General features: G+C 38.2%; 1 protein-coding gene across 3 annotated transcripts in view; it reads right to left on the bottom strand.

The window, feature by feature from the left end:
* The window catches only part of RICTOR (RPTOR independent companion of MTOR complex 2), a 178,563-nt gene that overhangs the window by 64,345 nt on the left and 92,533 nt on the right, over positions 1-21,685 (bottom strand). For all 3 annotated transcript variants that reach the window (XM_034774897.1, XM_034774896.1, XM_034774898.1), the window contains 3 exons: positions 20,823-20,890; positions 14,521-14,588; positions 6,860-6,942 (listed from right to left, as the gene is read on the bottom strand). In XM_034774897.1, coding sequence (XP_034630788.1) covers positions 6,860-6,942; positions 14,521-14,588; positions 20,823-20,890 — 219 coding nt within the window. The remainder of the gene's footprint in view (positions 1-6,859; positions 6,943-14,520; positions 14,589-20,822; positions 20,891-21,685) is intronic.

Here is a 21,685-nt window from a genome sequence, read left to right on the forward strand (position 1 = left end):
TACACACACACACACACACACACACACACACACACACACACACACACAGTATATATAATATTCCATAACGTGTTTGAGAGGTCTAGAGGATATGCGAAAGGTTGGCATCGGTCTCCAACACTCACTCTGCATTGCTAATCTAGCCTTAAAGAGTCTGGAGTCCAGTAGCACCTGTTTAATATCTTGCTCTGGAAGAATAGCAAGGACTTGAAGTATCTTTCACATTAAGCCAGATATCTTTCTGGATTTCTGTTGCGACAGTAAGGCTAAGTTCTTTTTCCAATTTTCTGTGAGAGGATACTGCAAAACATTAAGCCATCTAGAAGTCATTCCTACACAGTGACTTGTTTCCTTATTTCTTAACATGTTCACCTAGAGGAGAGAGAGTTAAAACAGACCAATTGTTCCCTATCAGTGTATAAATCCTTGAGCATAGTCAAGAAGGAACTGAGAGACAGCAGTGGCTGGTATATGTCACACATGTAATAGAAAATCAGTTGATCATCTTCAATTTTTGTTAATCCTTTTTCTATCCAAATGGTCTTAAGCATGGAGTTGGCCCTGATCCTGAGGTGCGGGTTATCCTATAGTGATACAGAAAATAAGTAAGATTGGATGCTGTAACGTATTGCAGTATGCCCCATGTAGAAGCAAAGACTGGATTTTTCCTTAAGGGTACAGATAGACTCCAAATGGCATAAACTACGCTTTTTTTTTAATCTAAAACCAAGCCGATACATATACAGAGCCACCACTGGATGTGAACCACCTTAAAATAGAACGCATTTGGAATACTATATAATATAAATACAAATCTGGCTATCCCTACCTCCAGTTGCCCAGTATTTCAGGGTCTTGTGACACCCACAAGACAATTTATCCCATATAAACTGCATAATACACCTATTTTTATTTGAACAAAGAGCATGGGAAAGATTTTGAAATGCAAGAGGCTAATCATATAAATCAATCCTGGGAAAACATTTATTTTGGCTATTTCTGTTTTCCACAGTAAAGATGACAGGACAAGACACCATCTCGCTGCAACCTTAGAAGTTTGTTTAAATATATAGTGCATACTTACACAAACAATTTTCAGAAGATTAGGACAAATCTTAACACTTAAGTAAGTGATTTCCTTGTATATTTGAAATTGAGAATACTGAAATTGAGACGGGTCTAATCTTTTGGACACATCCATTGCTTGTGATTCATTCCAATTAATGAGAAAACCAGAGATCTCTCCAAAAATGTCAACTACATCAATTATGGAACAGATGAGGATGGATTCTTCAAAAAGTACAAACATTTCATCAGCATATAAACTGATTTTGTTCTTCCCGGTTCACACCTTCAATGACTGAGAACTGATAACGTACACAGCATTGGTTTGAGAGAGACAAAGAAAGGAGAGACGACAGAGGACAACTTTGTTGTCCTATTTTCTAGTTGAAATCCTGGAGAAAAAAATCCATTAGTTGACAGTGAAACAAGGGAGACGTGTAGAATACACTAATCCAGTTCAGGAATATTGGATCAAATTCAATTTTTATTTATTCATTTTTTAAAAGAACAGCCATGGATAAGTCCATTCAACCCTGTCAAAGACCTTCTCAGCATCTAGAGAAAGCTATAGAGGAAATTTCTGACATATGAGCTTGCTGGATCAAGTCAATCTTCCTTTAATGAAACCAGGCTGATGGGATGATGGTGTTTAGTTATATAGCAAAAATTTTTACAATTATTTTGCAATCTGTATTCAACAGAGATATGGGCAGAAGCTGACACAGTTGCAACTGTCTTTGCTCTTCTTCAGTATTAAAATAAATAAAGCAGTTGTCATTTCACAAGACATGGCTTCTTTTTGGACTGTTCCAGTAAAGACCTTTGAAAGAATAGAAGATAACTGATTACAAAGTGTTTTGTAGAAATCTTCCAGAATGTCATCCATTCCAGGACTAACAGATTTATTTGGGCATAAGCTTTCGTGGGTAAAAACCTCACTTCTTCAGATGCATCTGAAGTGAGGTTTTTACCCACGAAAGCTTATGCCCAAATAAATCTGTTAGTCTTTAAGGCGCCACCAGATTCCTTGTTGTTTTTGTAGATACAGACTAACAGGGCTACCCCCTGATACTTGATCCATTCCAGGAGCCTTTCCAGACCTTTTTTTTTTTTTTCATAGTATGTTCAATCTCTTGTGTTGAGAAATCTTTGTCAAACATTTGTTCTGAAGTTATATTAAAAGGCAAGGCTTCAACAAAATGATCAAATTTGTTAGCGTCAAACTGGTTGTCTGATTTATATGAAAGCTTGAGAGAATTATTATTTATATCTATTAGTTCAAAGATGACACTCCCATTTCCTGGTAATATAGAAGAAATATTGTTACCGGATAGTTCCATCTTAAGTCTTCTGGAAAGTAGTTTACCTCCTTTATCTTCTCCATTCATAATATCTTTCTTTGGCTCTGACAAGTGTAAATTCAATTTGGCTGGATAAGCATTTATTAGGTCAATATTTGGAGCGGATTAGGAAACATAGGAGTTTTTCCCACTATTTGGGTCAAGTCTTGTGCATTCTCTCCAAATCATCTATTTCCTTGGTAACTTGAGTCTCTCTCCTTTTGGGAAGTATACTTTAGCATCCACCCCTTGCAGTAGCTTTCAGAGCTTCTCAAAAGAGGGTATCTCAGGCAACTGAGTCCTTATTTTCTCATATGAAGTTAGAGTTGACTGAATCAACTATGCAACAAATTTTTGTATCTTTTAGTTCAGCTTCCCACCTAGAAGACTTCAATGAAGTATAACCAGCATCTATGGGGAGTATAATTGGCATATGATATGCTAATTTTGTATAATCAATAGCTACTTCTAGGCATGCTAGAATCAGATAGAAAAGGAAAGTCAATTCTGGGAGTAAGATGAATGTACTATAGAGAAATAGGTATAGCCATGCTCCTTGGGGTGTCTCAGGCTCTATATATCTTTTAAATAAAATTCATTAATAATGAAGGTTGGCCTATTGTGTTTTCAAGCTGAGTCTTATGCAACTGGATTTGTCCAGATGTCTTTCTAGGGTAGTATTTCAATCACCTCCCTTTAGTACAAGAATATCTTTTATATTATTATTGGCAGTGTCTTTGAAACATTTAGAATGACCTCCACTTGGATTGTAACAGCTTCCTAGAATTAACCTTTTTGAGTCAAAACAAGGATTATCCTTCAAGAAGGATCATCTTCCCTCGGGATCAGACCAACAGTGTATAAACTAAGATGGATGTGCTTCTGCTCTTAGAATTCAATGATGAATGATATGCTACACCTTCTTGATTCTGTTGGCATCTATTTCTGCTAGATTAATTTCCTGCAATAAAGCTACTTGGCATTTATTTTAAAATCTGAGGTGTCTCAAGATTTTTTAATTATTTTGGAAGGTTTATTGAGTTCCCTCATGTTCCGGGATCATACCCTAAGAAAATTCATGGAAAGTTTTAAAAGATATATTAAGATATATAACTTTATTGTAAAGATATGTATTTCTAGTTAATATTGTTAAACCACATCTCTAAAATATGGTGTGTATTTATACACGTTAGATAACTGGTTAGTTTTCAATGAATTTATGCCTTCAATTTGGCCCCTAAGGTGTCAAGTATACAAAAAGATCTATAGTTAAATATCCAAAGAATAAATATAGTTGTATTTCAAAGTATATTTGTAACAGGAGCAGGGGAAAACACTTAAAATAAGCCAGTGTGGGCATGTTCAGATCGCTGAGGGCATCTGTTTCATTCTCTCCGCCCCTCCCATATTATCTAATAATATTCTAAACATCACTAAATGCAAACACATTTTCTAAGAACATGTATAATATATATATGCATATACATACATAGAGTCACCACATATAAATTCACAACTGATTTGGTCAATGAAATACTAATTAGGACAACTAATCTGAATAAGAAAATACAATATTTATATTCATAATATGTAAATGCCCTGCACAAACTGAGTAACTAGTGTTATTTAGGGTTTAGGTTATGATGTACTTTACATGTCAGGAATATTGACTGCTCCAAAGGACTTGTGGTTAACATAACATGATCTATCAGAGGAAGAACTAGTGAAGAGACTGTCTAGCAGTGCAAGTTGTGATGACTGGGGTTGGTAATACTTCCTTGAGTACATGGTGCTATATACCCCAGCTTAGTGTTAAACTGTTACTCCATGCATTGCAATGTTGTTTGTACTCGGCTCCAAAGTGGGTAAACTGAAGAGTTCAGCCTAACTGCTAGATTATATAGGCGATTATTATTATAGCATATCTACAAGGATACATAAGAAAAACAGAATTTTCACCATGTGGAAGTATGCTCTTTATGGTGAACCATTACGTTATTGTTGGTAAAATCTGGCTGCAATGTTAAGCATCTTACAAATTTTGCAGAAGGTTTTGCAAAATCTTGTAAAGCTTGCTAAATCCATAGTGAAAGCAGATGCACATCAACTCCCATATGACATTGGTTCCCTAGGATTTGCTTTATGTCACTGAATGCAGTCCTCTTTTTGTTAAGCTCAGCTGAGAAGTCAGGACAAAGAAATGTTGTGCCCTTTGAACATAAGGGTTTCGGCTTTTCTGGCAGCATTCATTAACATTACTTTATCATTGAACTTCAGCAACTTGAAGATAAGTCTGGGCTTGTCAGATTCCAACTTTCTAGCATCAGGAATTCAATGAGATCTTTAAATATATGGGGGGAGGGTGAGGCAATAAGGAGTCCAATTTAAATGTGTCAGGGAGCAGCTTCTGGAGAAAGCGGATAATATTCTTATCCTCTAGACCTGCAGCAATACCCAAGATGTGAAGGTTGTTTCTTTGAGATCCGTTTTCCAAGTAATCCTGTTTTTCTTCCAATTTGTTTACTCTAAGTTTTAAGGAGGCAGTTTTTTCTTTAATTTTACTCATTTCAATGGCAGCCTTTTGTGGCTCATTTTCCAAGTAACCCATTCTCAATTTTACATCACATACTTCTTGAGAGAGGCCCCGAATATCTTTTGAGATTGAATCCACTTGGTAAGGAGGAATTTCTTCAGTGCCATGATATCCTGAGGTAGGTTCTGCTGTGGCCTTTCTCCCCCCAGCTCTTTAGGTGATTCAGGCTTAGGTCTTTGGTTGCCTCTCATTTTTTCCACTGGAATCCAAGTTCAACAGTCTGAAGTTTATCCAGGGAATTTAGACTTTTATGACAGAAACTTAGTCAAATTTGCTAGAAAAGTAATAATTAAATTAATATATGGGGTGACAAGAGGTCTAGGACTAGGCAGCCATCTTTCTCACAGGAAACTTTAAGGTGAGAGTCATGTGGTATCCATCTGTAGCTTTTCAAAAAAAAAAAACAAAACCTGATTCTAGCTGTATCAAAATTTGGCTAAAATAAAGTAGAAAATTACTGTCTTAACTGTTATATTACATTATACGTAACACAATACAAAAAGACACTACAGTGCTATTTAAATGACAAAAGAGGGGAATTTATGAGTTGCCACAACATTCTTAATTAGCAAGTAATGTACAAGCCTTGCAGTGCGTCTAAAATATAGCTACTAAATGATACACAAATAAATACAAAAGTCAAATTAATGTAGTATTATGTATTAAAGACAATAAAATAATATTTCTGTGTTGACAAAGTAATAAAATGAAAAGTTAAATATGAAAAACACTTAGATCAACTAGTTCATCTCCCTGTCAATAAAGGATTGTCTCCATGTATACGTTTTCTAGTGTTTAGTTAGTCTCCAACTACATGTTTTTTCCTACTTCACACAGAGACATGAGTGATCAATTGCATTTTTTTTTTTTAAAACTTTCACTGGAGGCTATGCACTTTGGCTTCTCTCTCATTCTTGCCAGGATCATGGACACTTCCTGTGTCAAAAATTATCTCAATCTCAGAAAGAAAGTTCTTTTCAGCTCTAATTAATAACAGTGTAAGTCCATATAATGGAGTCTTGATATACATAGGAGTAACATATAGTAGTGCAAATAAAAACTTATGTCACTCTTCTATTTACTGTATCTATCTCTCAGGTATTTTAAAGAAAACTTGGCAGAATTCAATTTTTATATTTTATAATTTCAACTGATATCAATATTTATTTTTAAGCTTGTTTTAGATCTTTACCAATGTAAATTTTCACCATTGCATGAAATTATGGGTTTTAAGATTTTTTTTTTCTTTCAGAAATTTTAATTTTCACAGTGGTGGGAATTCATGGGAGGTCTGAATCATTAATGAGAAACATTGAGATTCAAAAAGTTAAAGCTTTTTAACCCTTAAAACACAAACTGTGAACATCACATGTCAAAATATGCAAAGTAAATATCCTTAAATAAAACTCTAATACGTTTTCAAGCAACATTTTTCTTACTTTGCCTACCTGTAAATTTTAACATTGCTGTAATATTTTTGGATGGCATATGCATATAGTAAAAATCGGTTTACCGACATTTACAAATAAAAATCTAATCCTTCCAAGTCTCTTTATAAGGCCCCGTTTACTGTAGTATATGACTGCCACATGATCTTTCATGTATTTATCCCCACAACACTCTTGTGAAGCAGGATACTGCTATTATCTTCATTTTACAGAAGGGGAATTGAGATACAGAGAGGCTAAGTGATCTACCCAAGATCCTAAGCTAGCAACCTAATCACTCGACCAATCTTCCTACCATTAATGTTAAAATTAAGTGTTAAAAATACACAAGAAGCACACACAAAGTACCTCCTAGAAGTGCACACAGTTTTAGAATACCATTCCCCTCTGTAATTATCTGATTTATTGCCTACCCGTATTTCCATATTTGGTATACAAAGTACCCCAATAAGAGACTGGATCCCAGAGTTGCCTGGCTTGCATAAACTGATAATACCTAGAAAACACAAAATGTATAATTAGTGTCTCATAATCAAAGCAACAAATGCTTTAAAAAGCACTGTTCGAAATACTAATAAAAATTAAAACTAAACAATTGTCTCATAGGATTATACACAATTACAAAATCATAACTGCAGTTTTCCCTCTAGTTATCCAATCCCCAGCAACAGACCAGGTGTACTTTGCATATTCACTAGTTATTTCTCAATAATTATGGTCCCTATGCAGCTCCTTGTATTCTGACTCTGATAATTGGGTAATTATTAAATTAAAATGTAATCCTGATTGCTCTGCCTCCTGTACACAGAAATTTCAATTTGTTTGCAAGCAATAAGCCTGAGCTTTAGCTGTAAATTAATTTTAAATGAAGGAAAGGCAATACAAAGCAAAGAAAATGAGGTTCTCAATCTTTATTTTTGTACTTGTTTTTCTGATTTCTCTTTTCCTTTCTACAAGTTAGTTATTCTGAAGACAAGTGCATTGCTGTCTTATCCCAGACATTCCCTCTCAATTAATTTGTTTTTAAGTTATACAAAATGCGAGGCATGTAAATCAAACCACTACAGCACTTCTAGAGAGCAGGGGACCATGATAGCAAACAAGAGGGAAAAATGGGGAGACAAAGTGGGAGAAACAGTAAGAAAGGATATATCAAAGGATTTTCTCTCCTCTCGGTTTAAAAAATTTACCTTCAGCAGTATGACAAAACCTATATAGATTGTTGTAGTTTTCCTTATGTAAAATTTACATGCTTAAATATTTCAGTATTAAGAGGGCTTCACCTTTATGATGTAAAATTGCACCGTAATCTTAATGAACTCCCTGACCTTTGGCCTAACTTTACTTGCTTTAAATGTAATCTTGCCCCGTTAATGTCCATTCAAAATGCGGCTGCAAATATAATTTCCTAGCTCATCTTTTACCAGTACTTATTTTCACTCTGAAGACCTTCACAGCCTATTCCCATGTTATCCTCCTTTTCTCATATACTATTGAGAATTTTCCTGCCTCTGCTCAACCAATGATGCCAGCCTTCATTGCCCACTTGTTAAACTTTCAAACAAGAACTTTTGTGCTTTCTTCCCTACTGCCCCTGACGCTTGGGAAGAGCTCTTGTAAACATCCACAAAGCCGTGTCTTTATCCTTCAAATCCCTTCATAAAACTGTTTGTCACGATGCCTACAAAAAAAACTTGACAACGGCGAGGTAGCTAGTGAACTGTGACCACTGAACCTATCATGCTAGATTGTATTGGCTCATTGTTTCCTTGTTGTTATCCATCTGTCTGTATCCACTTGTCTTTGGAGCAGCGACTGCATTCTTATTAGGTGTCTGTACAGTGCCTATGAGTTTATGGTCTATTACTGGAGCTCCTATAGGTAATATTTGTACTACATAATACAAACAACAATAAAAAGTTACCCTGTACAGTAACTGTGTTCTTGAAGATGTGCTCCCCTATGGGTGCTCCACTTCAGGTCTGCATGTGCCTCTTGAGCTCTTGATGGGAGATTTTCCATTAGCAGTATCCGTTCAGCCTGCACATATGTCCTACACATCCTCGTACCACACGCAAAGGCTATATAGGGCTGTAGAGGTGAACCACCTTCAGTTCCTTCTCCATTTGAATGTCCCACCGAGAACAGTCTGAAGCACAGGGGAAGGAGGGTGGGTAGTGGAGCACCCAAAGGGCCTCATTTCAAAGAAACATGGTTACTGCACAGGATGAATAACCTCTTCTTCTTTGGGTAGTGTTCCTTTGAGGCCTTCACTTCAGATGACTCTTGAGTAGTATCCCTACAGGGAGGAGGGAGCTTTGAAATTGAGTCCAGAACTGGATAGGACTGCATTACCAAGAGTTGTATCTGAACTGGAAGAATGGATCAAGGCTTAGGAAATATATTTACTGAAGACCACACAGTGGCCTTACACATCTCAGATACTGCAACATTCTTGAGTGATGCCAGGCATATTGCTTATGATCTGATAGAATGTGCTATAATCCTTTGGGAGAGGGTGTGAGCATCAGCTGCATCGTAACAAGTGACAATACACCCAGAGATCCACCTCGATAGTCTCTGGGCAGAGATGGTGGACTCCTTGCATTTATTTGTGAGGGAAACAATCTAAATAACTTCCAAAATTGCTTGGTCCTATCTAGATAGAAGGCCAATGCCCATCTAACATCTAAGGTATGTAAAGACATCTCCTATTTAGACTTATGTGGTTTTGGAAAAAACACTGGTAGATGACTGAACTGGTTAAGATGAAAGTCCGATAATACCTTAGGTAAGAATTTAGGGTGTGGGCATAAAGAGTGTCCTTGAACACTGTAAAGCCAACATAATAGCTACTAAAAGATGGCCATCTTCACGGATAAGTGAAGCAAAGAACAGGTTGCCCTTTCTTCGAATGGAGATCTTACGAGATATCTAAGTATGAGGTTGAAGTCCCAAGTTGGAGTGTGGTCCTTAACTTAGAGGTAGAGGTTCCACAAACTCTTAAAACACCATGAAGACAAGGCAACAGTGGGCAAATATAGAAAACCCTTCTATTGCAGAATGAAAAGCCAATATTGCAGCCAAGAGAACCTTAATTGAGCTAACTGATGACCCTGATTTCTTTAGGTCCAACAGGTAATCCAGGATAGCTGAGAGTGACAAGGATTCAAACACAGGTCAGTGGCGCTGGCACCAATGGCTGAATCTCTTCCACTTCTACAGGTAAGTAATTTGGGTTGACACCCTTCTACTGTTCAACAACACTTGTTGTACTACTATAGAGCAGGTAGATTCTAACACCGTGAACCACTGAGGAACCATGCCCTGAAGAAGAGGACCCCTAGGCTGGGGTGAATTAAGTGGCCTGTGTCTTGAGAGAGAAGATAAGGAATGATTGGGAGCTTGATCACCACATGCATGCATACGTGAAGCAGGTAAGGATACCAAGTTTGTCTTGGCCAGATTGGTACTACAAGGATACCCTGGATTTGTCCTGGCCGATCTTGCTCATAGCTTTCAATATTAACAATGTTGGAGGAAGCGCATAGAATAGTCCCTTTGTCCAAGGGAGGAGAAACGTGTTTCCAAGAGAGTAATGGCCTAGATCTCCTTTTGAGCAGAACAGACAACACTTCCTGTTCCTGGAGGTAGCAAAGAGGTCCATCTCTGGAAGTTCACAACTTTGGATTATACCATAGAGAATTTGAGAATCCAGCTCCCATTCCTAGTTCTGGAGAAATGCCTGTTGAGAGTATCAGGTGGGGTGTTCTGACCACCACAGAGAGAGAGTGGAAATTTGGCTCTGATGGGCTACACACCAGTTCCACAATTTTGCAGCTTCGAGTGCACAGTGTTAATACAGAATATGTAGGCCACATTGTCCATCATGATCCTGATTGATTTGCCCTGATGACAGACAGGACATGAAAGCAACGTTCCTGAGTACCTTGAGTTCCACCAGGTTAATGTGGAGGTTTCCTGATGTGACCATCTGCCCTGAGCTGTACAGACATTGTAATTGGGCAAATGAAAGGAACACCTGCACTGACGAGTTGATTTTTCCACAAGTCTAGGGAATTCTTTACATGAAGGGGAAGCATTGTCCAAACTCGCTTGTACAAACGGTCTCTGTTTGGTGAACAGACCATTCTGAGCCAGCCCTGGAAACAATGGAAGCATAGTCTTGCCATGACCAGTCATGAAGGTGTAAACTGCCATACAACTTAAGAGCTGTAGACAATTCCTTACTTATGTTAGAGGATTCCTTGAGAATGGTCCTGACTAGATCTGAAAAAGTTATGAATCTGTCCATGGGAAGGTAGGCCCTGGCTGTCAACAAATCCAAGTACGTCCCTATGAACAGAGTTCTCTATTTGGGGGTTAATGTGGATTTTCTTACACTGAGCTCAAGACCCAGTTCCTCAAAAAAAAGAAAGGACCGTCTGAGTGGATGACAGTACTGCTTTGTAAAATCAGCCCTTGAACAAGTCGTCACAGTATGGGAAGCCTAAAATCACCTCCCGACGAACGTAAGCGATCAGAGTTCTTGGAGGGGACATAATATTTTTGTATCCACCCATTTGCAAGTTGGTAGAACAGTTGCAGATGTTCCCAAACAGTTTTTGCTGGGTCCAGGAGTGCCTCATTACAGAGTAACATCACTCCAGTGGGTGTTGCTGATTGTAAAATGTCAAGCAATTTGTACTGCAAATCCTTGATTTCCTCGAGTGGTATTTGAAGTTCATCAGCTACCCTCTTTATAAGGTCTTGAACCTGCTGGAAATCACTGGTCACGGATAGTGGTGGAGGCATGATCACATCAGCTGGAGAAGATGAGATAGAAGTTTGAGGGATGGCTTCTTTATCTGTCCTAGCCTCCTTTCCCTCAAACATCTCCTTGTGTTGGGGTCTCAATTGAGACGACTGAGCATCTCTAGCCTCCCAATTCATTGGAGCTGGTGGTCTGGCAAATTGCTGTTGGCATGCAGCCCAGGGATCCTGGTATTGCCATGGTGGGGGCCCATATAGGAGCGGGGGTGGCATCCAGGGTTGGTGCCACCACCTTTGGTGTTGAGCACCAAAGGTCTTCCCTATGTGTGTCAAAGAACTGGTTTCCATATGGATGGGTATGAGAACCCTGCAGTGACATGGAAGAGACTGAAGAGAGGTCTCTCGCACCTTCTTGATATCCTCCAATGGGTATGGGTGCACCAACAGAAAAGGGTGGAGAGCCTGGCAGTACCAGAGACCGACAGCAGTCCAGATAGAGACCAGGGTCTCAGTACTGAGAGGCATTCTGTATCCATGAGCAGTGGAGATTCTGGTTCATCTGCCACTGTTAAGTCTTTTGGGTATCTAAATTCCTGTGGTACCACGTGGAGCTGATGTGGTAACATGCTTGGCAGTTGAAGCAGAGAGTATCATAAATTTAAAGCGTAACAGATAGGATTCAATTATGTCTGATGCTTTGGTTTGCATGGTACCGAGGGTTCTAATTGGGGAGGTATCAATGACAGAGATGTACTTGATGGTACCAGTCTGGAGGAGTGCTTGTCCTTGCCCTCCTTGTACTTTGTAGATGGTACTGCGGTTCTGTCAGAGCACTGTTTTCCCCTTAGAGCTCAGGGACTTGCTAGTACCGGAGAAGGAGTCTTTCGACTCTAAGGCACTGAATCAAGAGGTCGAGGCTTCTGATAGCATGGACTTACCAGGAGGACCAAGGTTTTTGGGAGCAGCCTCCTTATGATGAGAGCCAGAGCTCCTCTTCTGGGAACCATCACTGGGGTCTCAAGAGTCTTCGGGGGGAGGGATAGCTCAGTAGTTTAAGCATTGGCCTGCTAAACCCAGGATTGAGAGTTCAATCCTTGAGAGGGCCACTTAGGGATCTGGGGCAAAATCGGTACTTAGTCCTGCTAGTGAAGGCAGGAGGCTGGACTTGATGACCTTTCAGGGTCCCTTCCAGTTCTAGGAGATGGGATATCTCCATATATTATTTCCCTTTCTTAGGGGAGATCTGCACCAAAGTCAATTGGGTGCTGCATCTGCCTAGACACAGATGTTCAGGGAGGGTCTCCTAACCTGATTCTGAAGCAGATAAAAGGGAGTGCTTCATCAGCAGCAGCCTCAACCTGGTCTCCTGGTTCTTCCTTGCTCTAGATTTAAGGGCCAGGCAGAAGTTACACATCCGGTATATGCGTTACTGTCCCAGGTAGCAAACACATTTAGAGGGGTTGTCACTAACCTTCTGACAACAGAGGCAACTTTTGAATCCTAGAGAGCTGGGCATGCCCTGCCAGGAGAGTAAGGCTCTCCAGAGGAAGGAAGCAAAATAAAGTTAATCCTCTCATTATGTATCTACTAAATTACCTAACAAACTACCACTTAATACTAAACTATAAACAGTTAGCTGAAGCACGCTCAAGGTGGACAAGCTAGGCCTCAGTCTCAGGCTGAGACAGTTGAGAAGAACTTGAGGGCAATTCACCCATGCAGTCCTATATAGCCATACACGAGCAGGCCAAATGGACACTGCTATTGGAAAATCTCCAGTTAAGGGCTCAAGAGGCATTTGAAGTGAAGCACCTATGTGGACATAACTTGAAGAAGAATACACTATCAAAGGATATGTTTATCATATTGGAAAGTGGAAGCACCCTTAAGTTATCACTGTATTATAAGAACCTAACAGAGGAATTAGGCATGGAACAGCCCAACAGGACAAGTCAATGACTACCAAAAAATATGCACGCTCTGTCATAAATGTAACCTCCAATGAACAAAAATTTGGACTTCTGACCTTTTTCAATTCTTTGATGTACAAAAAAGCCTGAAGGTTATGTTTTAAAAAGGTATTTTCCATTTGAGACTGGAAGACTATGGGTGACTAGAAAACTCCTGAAATGGTGACATCACAAAAGCTAAAAGTGAAAGTTAAGCAAGAGAGAAGGGAAGGGATTTTTAGACAAACTTTAAAAATTAAATGTATTTATTTCTGTAAATACTTCAAAGACTTGACTTCAATAACTAATTTTTTTTTATAGAAGAAAGGTTTTATCCAAACACCCTCAATACCACAGCTCACAATATGCACTTCTGACCCCTCCCAATTCTACATTCCTGATATTTATAAAGGTAAAAAACACAAGTAGGGAAAAAGTTAGCTTTTTATTTGTTTTAAAACATCTAAAGCCACCTTTATGTATGAAACCAGCAAAAGATGGCACAACCCCTTTTTTAAAATCCTTTACAAATACACCTTAAAAACTAAATGAATTGGGGGGGGGGGACAAAGGGGCAGAAAAAGGGACAAATAATAAAGAAAATGTCAAGGGAAGTGGCATATTCCAAGCCCACTGTTCTTTCAATCTTATGAAGGGCCTTTCAGGTTTTTAAGCTTAGCTTCCAGTGCATGGGTGAGGGAGGTTGTACAAGAGGCAACCATGGAAATGGCTTGTTAGAGGTTTCTAATCAATCATCCGTCTGCATTAAGAGTTTGCACCAGTGTAGCCTCACCAATGACTGGCTACTGATTGCTGTAATTGGGGCAAAGCCCCAATGTAGACATCACCTAAGGTTTTTGAAGGATTTGCCCCAATTACAGCAATCAGTGGCCAGTCATTGGTGAGGCTATACTGATGCAAACTCTTAATGAAGACAAACAGTGGCATTATTTGCACTGGATAGTGAGTAGGGCAGATCTCAAGTGTAGATAAAACTTTAGACTATGGTGATCATCAGCCCCACCCACCGAGTATCAGGAAACACTGCTAAAGTAACTAGATATCGGATATGGAATTCCCAAATTTGCAACAAGAGGTGCATCTCTTTATCAGGAATGACAATCAGAGGACACCACATAGTGGAATCCCATCTGATTTGACACATCAAAACACATTAATATCATTGCAGACAAGGTACTGATGAAGACATACAAAGTAGACTCATAGGAACAGATTCTGTACTTAAATGAGCCATTCTCTCACTCTTTAAACTCCCTTTTCAACACACAAATGGGGGGCAGGGTGGATTAAGGGGGTGGGAGAGGAAGAGAGGGAAAAAATAAACCACTTACCTGCCCATGATCGAAAAGCTGCCACTATTCCCATTTTGCTAGCTAGGAAGCGTGCTTCTCTGTCCTCTCTGTTATAAAAACAACAAATGCCAGACAGATATACCACCATTACATTACTGTTAAACCTAGAGTGCTACTTTGTTTACTAGCCACTTCAAACAAGAGTACAATTGTTAGAGGCTTTTTGATGGGGAATGAGACACAAGATAAAAAAAATTCAGGTGTGACGTTGTGCAGTCTATATGGTTTTATAAAAACATGATAAGTGAATATAATGGAACTGGAATATGCTTCATGCAAAAGGTCTCTTGTAAGGTATCATTACAAAGCTTATAATCTACTGAGTGTGATCATCCTATTTGTATAAATGTACCACTCTTGTATCTAAATCTAGAAATATAAAATATAACTGAGGGCCTATTGTAATTATGCAAAGTATGGGCCATTAATGGTGGTTTGGAATCTTGATGACTCCCATTAACCAGGACAATTGTCTGCAGATGGCTGTGTTTTACCTGTGAGTCTTCCTGTATGTGTGTGTGCTGGCAAGTGGGCAATGAAGTCTTGCAGTGACATGTGATCATGTCACCTGAACTGGAATCCATCTTTAACCTGGTGCTTTTCCAGCGAGGAGGGTGGGGGGGGGAAAACCAGAGGGACAAAGGGTTCCCGGCTTATGCAAAAGATATATAAAGGGGTGGGGGGGGGGGAAGAGGGAGAGAAAAGCCATCATGAAGAATTCCCTAGCTGCCACCTAAGCTGGAACAAGAGCTGAACCAGGAGAAAGAATTGTGCCCAGGCCTGGAAGGTGTCCAGTCTGAGGGAAAAACTTACTGAAGCATCTCTAAGGGTGAGATTATCTGTATTTAGTTTGATTAGACAGATTTGCGCATTTTATTTTATTTTGCTTGGTAACTTACTTTGTTCTATCTGTTACTACTTGGAACCACTTGAATCCTACTTTCTGTATTTAATAAAATCACTTTTTATTTAGTAATTAACTCAGAGTATGTATTAATACCTGGGGGAGCAAACAACTGTGCATCTCTCTCTATCAGTGTTATAGAGGGCGAACAATTTATGAGTTTACCCTATATAAGCTTTATACACGGTAAAACGGATTTATTTGGGTTTAGACCCCATTGGGAGTTGGACATCTGAGTGCTAAAGACAAGCACACTTCTGTGAGCTGTTTTCAGGTAAACCTGCAGCTTTGGGGCAAGGAATTCAGACCCTGGGTCTGTGTTGGAGCAGACGGGAGTGTCTGGCTCAGCAAGCCAGGGTGCTGGAGTCCTGAGCTGGCAGGGAAAACAGGAGCAGGGGTAGTCTTGGTACATTAGGTGGCAGCTCCCAAGGGGGTTTCTGTGATTCAACCCACCACATCAGGTTCCATATTTATAATATAAAGATTATAGAATCAGAGTTTTAATTCCATGACTTTTTTCTTGCAAAGTTAAAGAACCCAGTCTCCCTAATGAGTTACTTTAGTAGCCATAGAATCAGAGTAGCAGCCATGTTAGTCTGTATCCGCAAAAAGAACAGGAGTACTTGTGGCACCTTAGAAACTAACAAATTTATTAGAGCACAAGCTTTCTATGCATCCGAAGAAGTGGGCAGTAGCCCACGAAAGCCTATGCTCTAATAAATTTGTTAGTCTAAGGTGCCACAAGTACTCCTGTTCTTTTAGCCATGGAATGATTCTCTAATCTAAAAATGAAAAAGCCAATTATAAACAAGATTTCTTTTAATTTTAAAGATAGTGGAGGGGATAAAAAAATCAGGTTTTAAAAATATTTAGAAAAAGTGATTCATACAGAAGTGTCATCATTATTTGTCAAATTCTTTACTATGGTTAACAATGAACTTTGATACTATTGTGATGAGTAACAACCCCTAAGATCAAACATTCAGGCCTTTTCTGTTGAAAATTTTATTTCTGAGAAGATACAAGTTCTGATTTAGACCACTACCACTATAGACCTAAATAAAATCCCACAATAATTTTATAAAGAAGTCACATAACTTTATAAGCATTTGGATAGTAGATTTTTTTTTTTCAGTTGGCATAACTTTTTCAGAAGGATACATCTTGACATTTCTGAACATCAAGCCAAGAGAAGTTATTGTAATAATAAAAGTTATAAATATTCCCCAGTCAACTACACCAAGAACTATGCGGATTCACAGAATTCACAGAAAGGGATTCTTTCCCATAGATCAACCCTGGTACACAGCTGTAGCAGCATAAAAACCATTTCGCTGTCTGGGACAGAATTCCCCGAGCACATAGACTACGTAATGTTGCCATAGCAGCCTTATACACAATCTCTCGGGAGGCCCAACATACAGGGTGTAAGGTACCTTTTGTGGATCCCACCCTTAGTGCACAGCACTGTGACTATTTTGGGCAGCACTGACTAAAATTATGCTAGGGCCACTCCAACCTCCAGAACAGCCCAGAATCAGGAAGGCACAAAAGGCATCATAAAGCTACTAACATCCCATCTACCAGGGGCTGTCCCCCCTCTAACTTTCTGGCAGTATAACACACAATCATACCCATAGATTTTTAAGGCCACGAGGGGTCTATAGTCTGACCTACATAATGCATATCACATAATTTTACACAGTAATTCCTGCATCAAACCTACAATATCTGACTGAGCTAGAGGATCTATCAGAAAGCCATCCAATTTTGATTTTTAAAAATTAAGTGAGGAGACTATGACAGCCCTGGTAAAATGATACAGTGAGTAATGAAGCTCACTGGTAAATATGTGCACTTTGTTTCTAATTTGAACGTGTCTAGCTTCAACATCCAGCCACGGGAACTTGATTTGACTATATTATATTAAAGACCCCTTTACTCTCAGTTATACTCTGCCCATACAATTATTTCTAGACCATGAGGAAGTTACTTCCAACTTCTCTCATAAGCTCAATCTCTTTAGCTTGTCTCTTACTGTAAGGCAGGTTTTCCATACTTCAAATAATTCGTAGCTCTTTTTTAACCCTTTCCAATTTTTCCAACATCTTAACTATGGACACCAGAACTGCCCTTAGGATTCCAATAATAGCCTCACATATGCGGTATACAAAGTGATGCTAGTTCCATATTATATTGCTATGTGATATTTCTGTGTTTGCACAGCCAAGGATTTCATTAGCCTTCTTAGCCACATAATTGTACTGACAACATATATTCAGTTACTTATGCATCATGACCTCTACGTCCTTTTCAGAGACTTTGCTTTCTAGGATGCAGTTCACAATCCTTTAAATAAACGTGAACTCTATATTTTGTTCCTAGATGTATGTCTCTGCATTAGACATTTAAAGGCATGTTGTTTTAATGAGCCCATTTTACCAAATTACCTGTTCTCATTACTTACCCAGTCTGTGTCATATGCACATTTTACCAGCAATTTTACATTTTCTTCCATGAGCCAAGAACAGAGCCTTATGGGACCACACCACAAACACGCACATCTGATTATGATTCCCCATTAATAATTACTTTGAGATCTGCATATTAGCCAGTTTTTATTTCCGCTAATATAAGTTCTATTGATTTTATATAGCATTAATTTTGTAATCAGAATATTGTTCAGTACTGGTTCAAATGTTATAAATAAATAAATAAATAAATATATTGTCAGCTTCTATCAACCAAACCTGTAATCTCACCACAAAACAATATCAAGTTTGACAAGATCTATTTCCAAAAAAACATGTTGACTGGTATTAGTTATGCTTCAATCTCTTAATTCTTTACTGATTGCATCCCATATCAGTAATTCCATTATTCTGTTCTGGATTAATGTCACGCTAACAGGCCAATAGTTGCCCAGGTTAACCATTTTTGAAATATGAGCACAACATTAGTTTTTTTCCCTCCTCAGTCCTGTTGAACTTCCTCAGTTTTCCGAGAATTATTTAAAAAATAAAACCTCAACATCCGTGGTTCAGAGAACCCCTTGGACAATTTTTTTTTTTAAAACTCTAGGGTGCAAGTTAAATGGTCTTGCAGATTTAACAGTGTTTTACTTGAATTGGTGTTATTTAACAACTTACTGCTCAATACAAACTATGACTTTATTAATAATACACCTTTACACCGATAGAACGCTGTCCTCGGGAGCCAAAAATATCTTATTGCGTTATAGGTGAAACCGCGTTATATCGAACTTGCTTTGATCCGCTGGAGTGCGCAGCCCCGCCCCCCCAAAGCGCTGCTTTACTGCGTTATATCCAAATTCATGTTATATTGGGCCGCGTTATATCGGGGTAGAGGTGTATATGAATTCATCATCCAACTTCTTTCCAAATACAGTCAGAAATATTTATTGACTCTTGCTTTTTCAGTATCATAACTGAAAATTCTACCTTCTCCATGTAAAAATGAACCTATGTCATTACTAGGATTTATTCTTTTCCTGAATTTAATAAAATTTTAAAATTCTAATTTTCTTTAATTCTACCAGCTATATAGGTTCACTCATTACTTAAGCTTCAGTTTTCAATTGTCTACATTTCGTAATTTATTGCTGGCAACTTTTTTCTATGTTTATATACTGCATTTTTGTCACTATTTTCACTTCCAACAACCCTCAAAACATCCTACCTAATAAGGGTTTTTTTTTTTAATTCTAAATAGCCTTCTTAACTAACCTGGTACAATTCTGTAATCAGTTATCTAGCAAACATTATTAAACAATTCCCAATTAAATTTTTTCCTTCAAATCAATTTTGCTGTAATTTTTCAGCTTTGGGAAATTGACATTTTAAAAAGAACAGGAGTACTTGAGGCACCTTAGAGACATATGCATCTGAAGAAGTGGGTTGTAGCCCACGAATGCTTATGCTCTAATAAATTTGTTAGTCTCTAAGGTGCCACAAGTACTCCTGTTCTTTTTGCAGATACAAACTAACACGGCTGCTACTCTGAAACCTGACATTTTAAAGTGCCAAATATGTTACATTATGGGATTGTACTCTGTTTCCACCTAACGAATGTACTCAGATTGTGATTACTGGCACATAGGCAACCACTAGTTTTTAGTTGAGCAATCAATTGTTTTATGTCAAAAAGACATTGAATACTAAATTACCTGAAGTATAATACTTGGTTAGAAAATATCTATAATTTAGAAGGGAAAAATCAGATCTTGCCTATAAGTTCCTTATTACACTTCTGGCCCAATATTGCTCCCTGCCCAGGAATGGAGGCAGAAAACTCTGAAGAACTTTAGTATGGTATGGGCCTAGCCTCTGTATGCAGGCAAATCTATTGGTTTGTCTCCCTGCATCAGGGACAAGGAAGTACCCCATATTTCAGAGTGTTGTGCATAGAGAGGCCATAAACTCCAAAGATGGCTTACTACTGGCAGAATGAGACCTTGAGCATATGTCCTCCAGGCCGAAATCCTACAGGATAATGAAGTTTTTCCTCTGTTTATATATTATAGACAGAAGCTTATGGAACTATTTCTCCCGTTTTCTAGTCTGATGTGATGGTCTATAATAGACCTCTACTAATACCTCCCCTCCTTGCTTTATTGCTTAGAAAATGATCTAAGGACATTCCAGGTCCTGTGCTTCTGAGCTGTCAATTACTTTACATCAAAGATACCATTACCTGGTTTAGAATGTCATTTCTGCAAACTCCATCCTTCCTAAACTGAGTATGCAGAAATTTTAACATTCTATTCATGTGATTTTTACCAGGTTTCAGTAATGCCAGTTTCTTCTGATGAATGAACACTTAATAACTTGTTTATTTCTCAGGCTTCTAGCATTGATATACAGGCAATTTTTTTCTCTTTTTGTCCCTTCATTAAGGGTTATATGCTTGAGCATTAGCACCATGTTTAGCCCCTTCACTTTTGTTGTTAGTATAATACCCTCCTGGACTAATCTAACTAGACTCTCACCCTGAAGGCTGGTTCACCTACTACTGAAATGACATGAAAGGGGTCCAATGTTCCTTGACACCAAAACTCTCTACTTCACACCACAAGGTTTATAACTCCATTTCTAATCCATGCCTTTGATAATTTAAAGAGAACTACATTTATAGCCCATTTAGCTTTTGGTGTTTAAATTCGACGTAACTCAACAAGCTACAGTTCACACTTTTAATTTTACCTAGGTTAGCATAAAACAATTACTAATTACAGATCTTTATACTTTTTCTTTTGTGAATTGTAGTATATTTAAATCTTAGACTGGAAAAAAATGTTCAGTTATAATACTGCAACTTTATCACAACCTGTGACACAAGAAATACTACTAGTACTTACTTCAGCTGCCCTTCTGCTGTGTCCGGATTGTGCCTGTAGTGAAAGTCTGTGTATGGAGCTAAAATTCGCTAAAAAGATAGAAACACACAAATAAGTGTATTCTCTTGACAAATTAAAGATCTTTGTTCCTTCTCCACCCCCACCTCTCATGTCTTCAATTTATGTTCAATTTATGCATTTTATGCTTTTAATTACCCATTTAAAGTTTTTAAAATAATACGTTTCACTTAAAAATGGACTTTTATAGTAGAGTACAGAATAAAATTTGAAGTGAAAAGTAAAATACTATGATTTAATTATTCGTGTCACTAATTAGTAGCAAAATAACCAAAACAAGCTTTTACCCCTCCCCACTTTCAGGAAGAAATTATTAGTCTACATGGCACTGTTTCCCCACTTGTCAGAGACTGCTTTCAGTTACTAGTGAGAGTTGCGGTAAATTCTACACACTGTTCACAAAAAGGACACATTAGTCAAGCCAGAATAAACAAACAGCTATATCCATGAGCACAAAGTATCTGCCTAATTCTCATTTCAAAACTCAATGATGCTCAATTCTATTAACATTCATGACACAAATCAGCATCTGATTTATCAGATTATTCTTGTACAGCTAAATATATTCCTCTTCTTGTCCATAGAAGCAAAACCAGAAGGCTCATATAGTAATGTGCACTAGCACATATTTTGAAGTGGTAAAGTAAATCCAAAACCGTATTAATTTCTCTCATATACAGAGCAAACAGCTCTTTTCCTAGAAGCTGGAACAACTGTTTACAGGTTTGAGACAAGCCCATTCTCAAAGTGAAGCCCTCAATTACTATACAATAAATTACACCAGCTACTGTGGTCCACTTCCATTT

This window comes from Trachemys scripta, chromosome 6, assembly GCF_013100865.1.
Source record: "Trachemys scripta elegans isolate TJP31775 chromosome 6, CAS_Tse_1.0, whole genome shotgun sequence".
NCBI classification, from domain to species: domain Eukaryota; kingdom Metazoa; phylum Chordata; order Testudines; family Emydidae; genus Trachemys; species Trachemys scripta.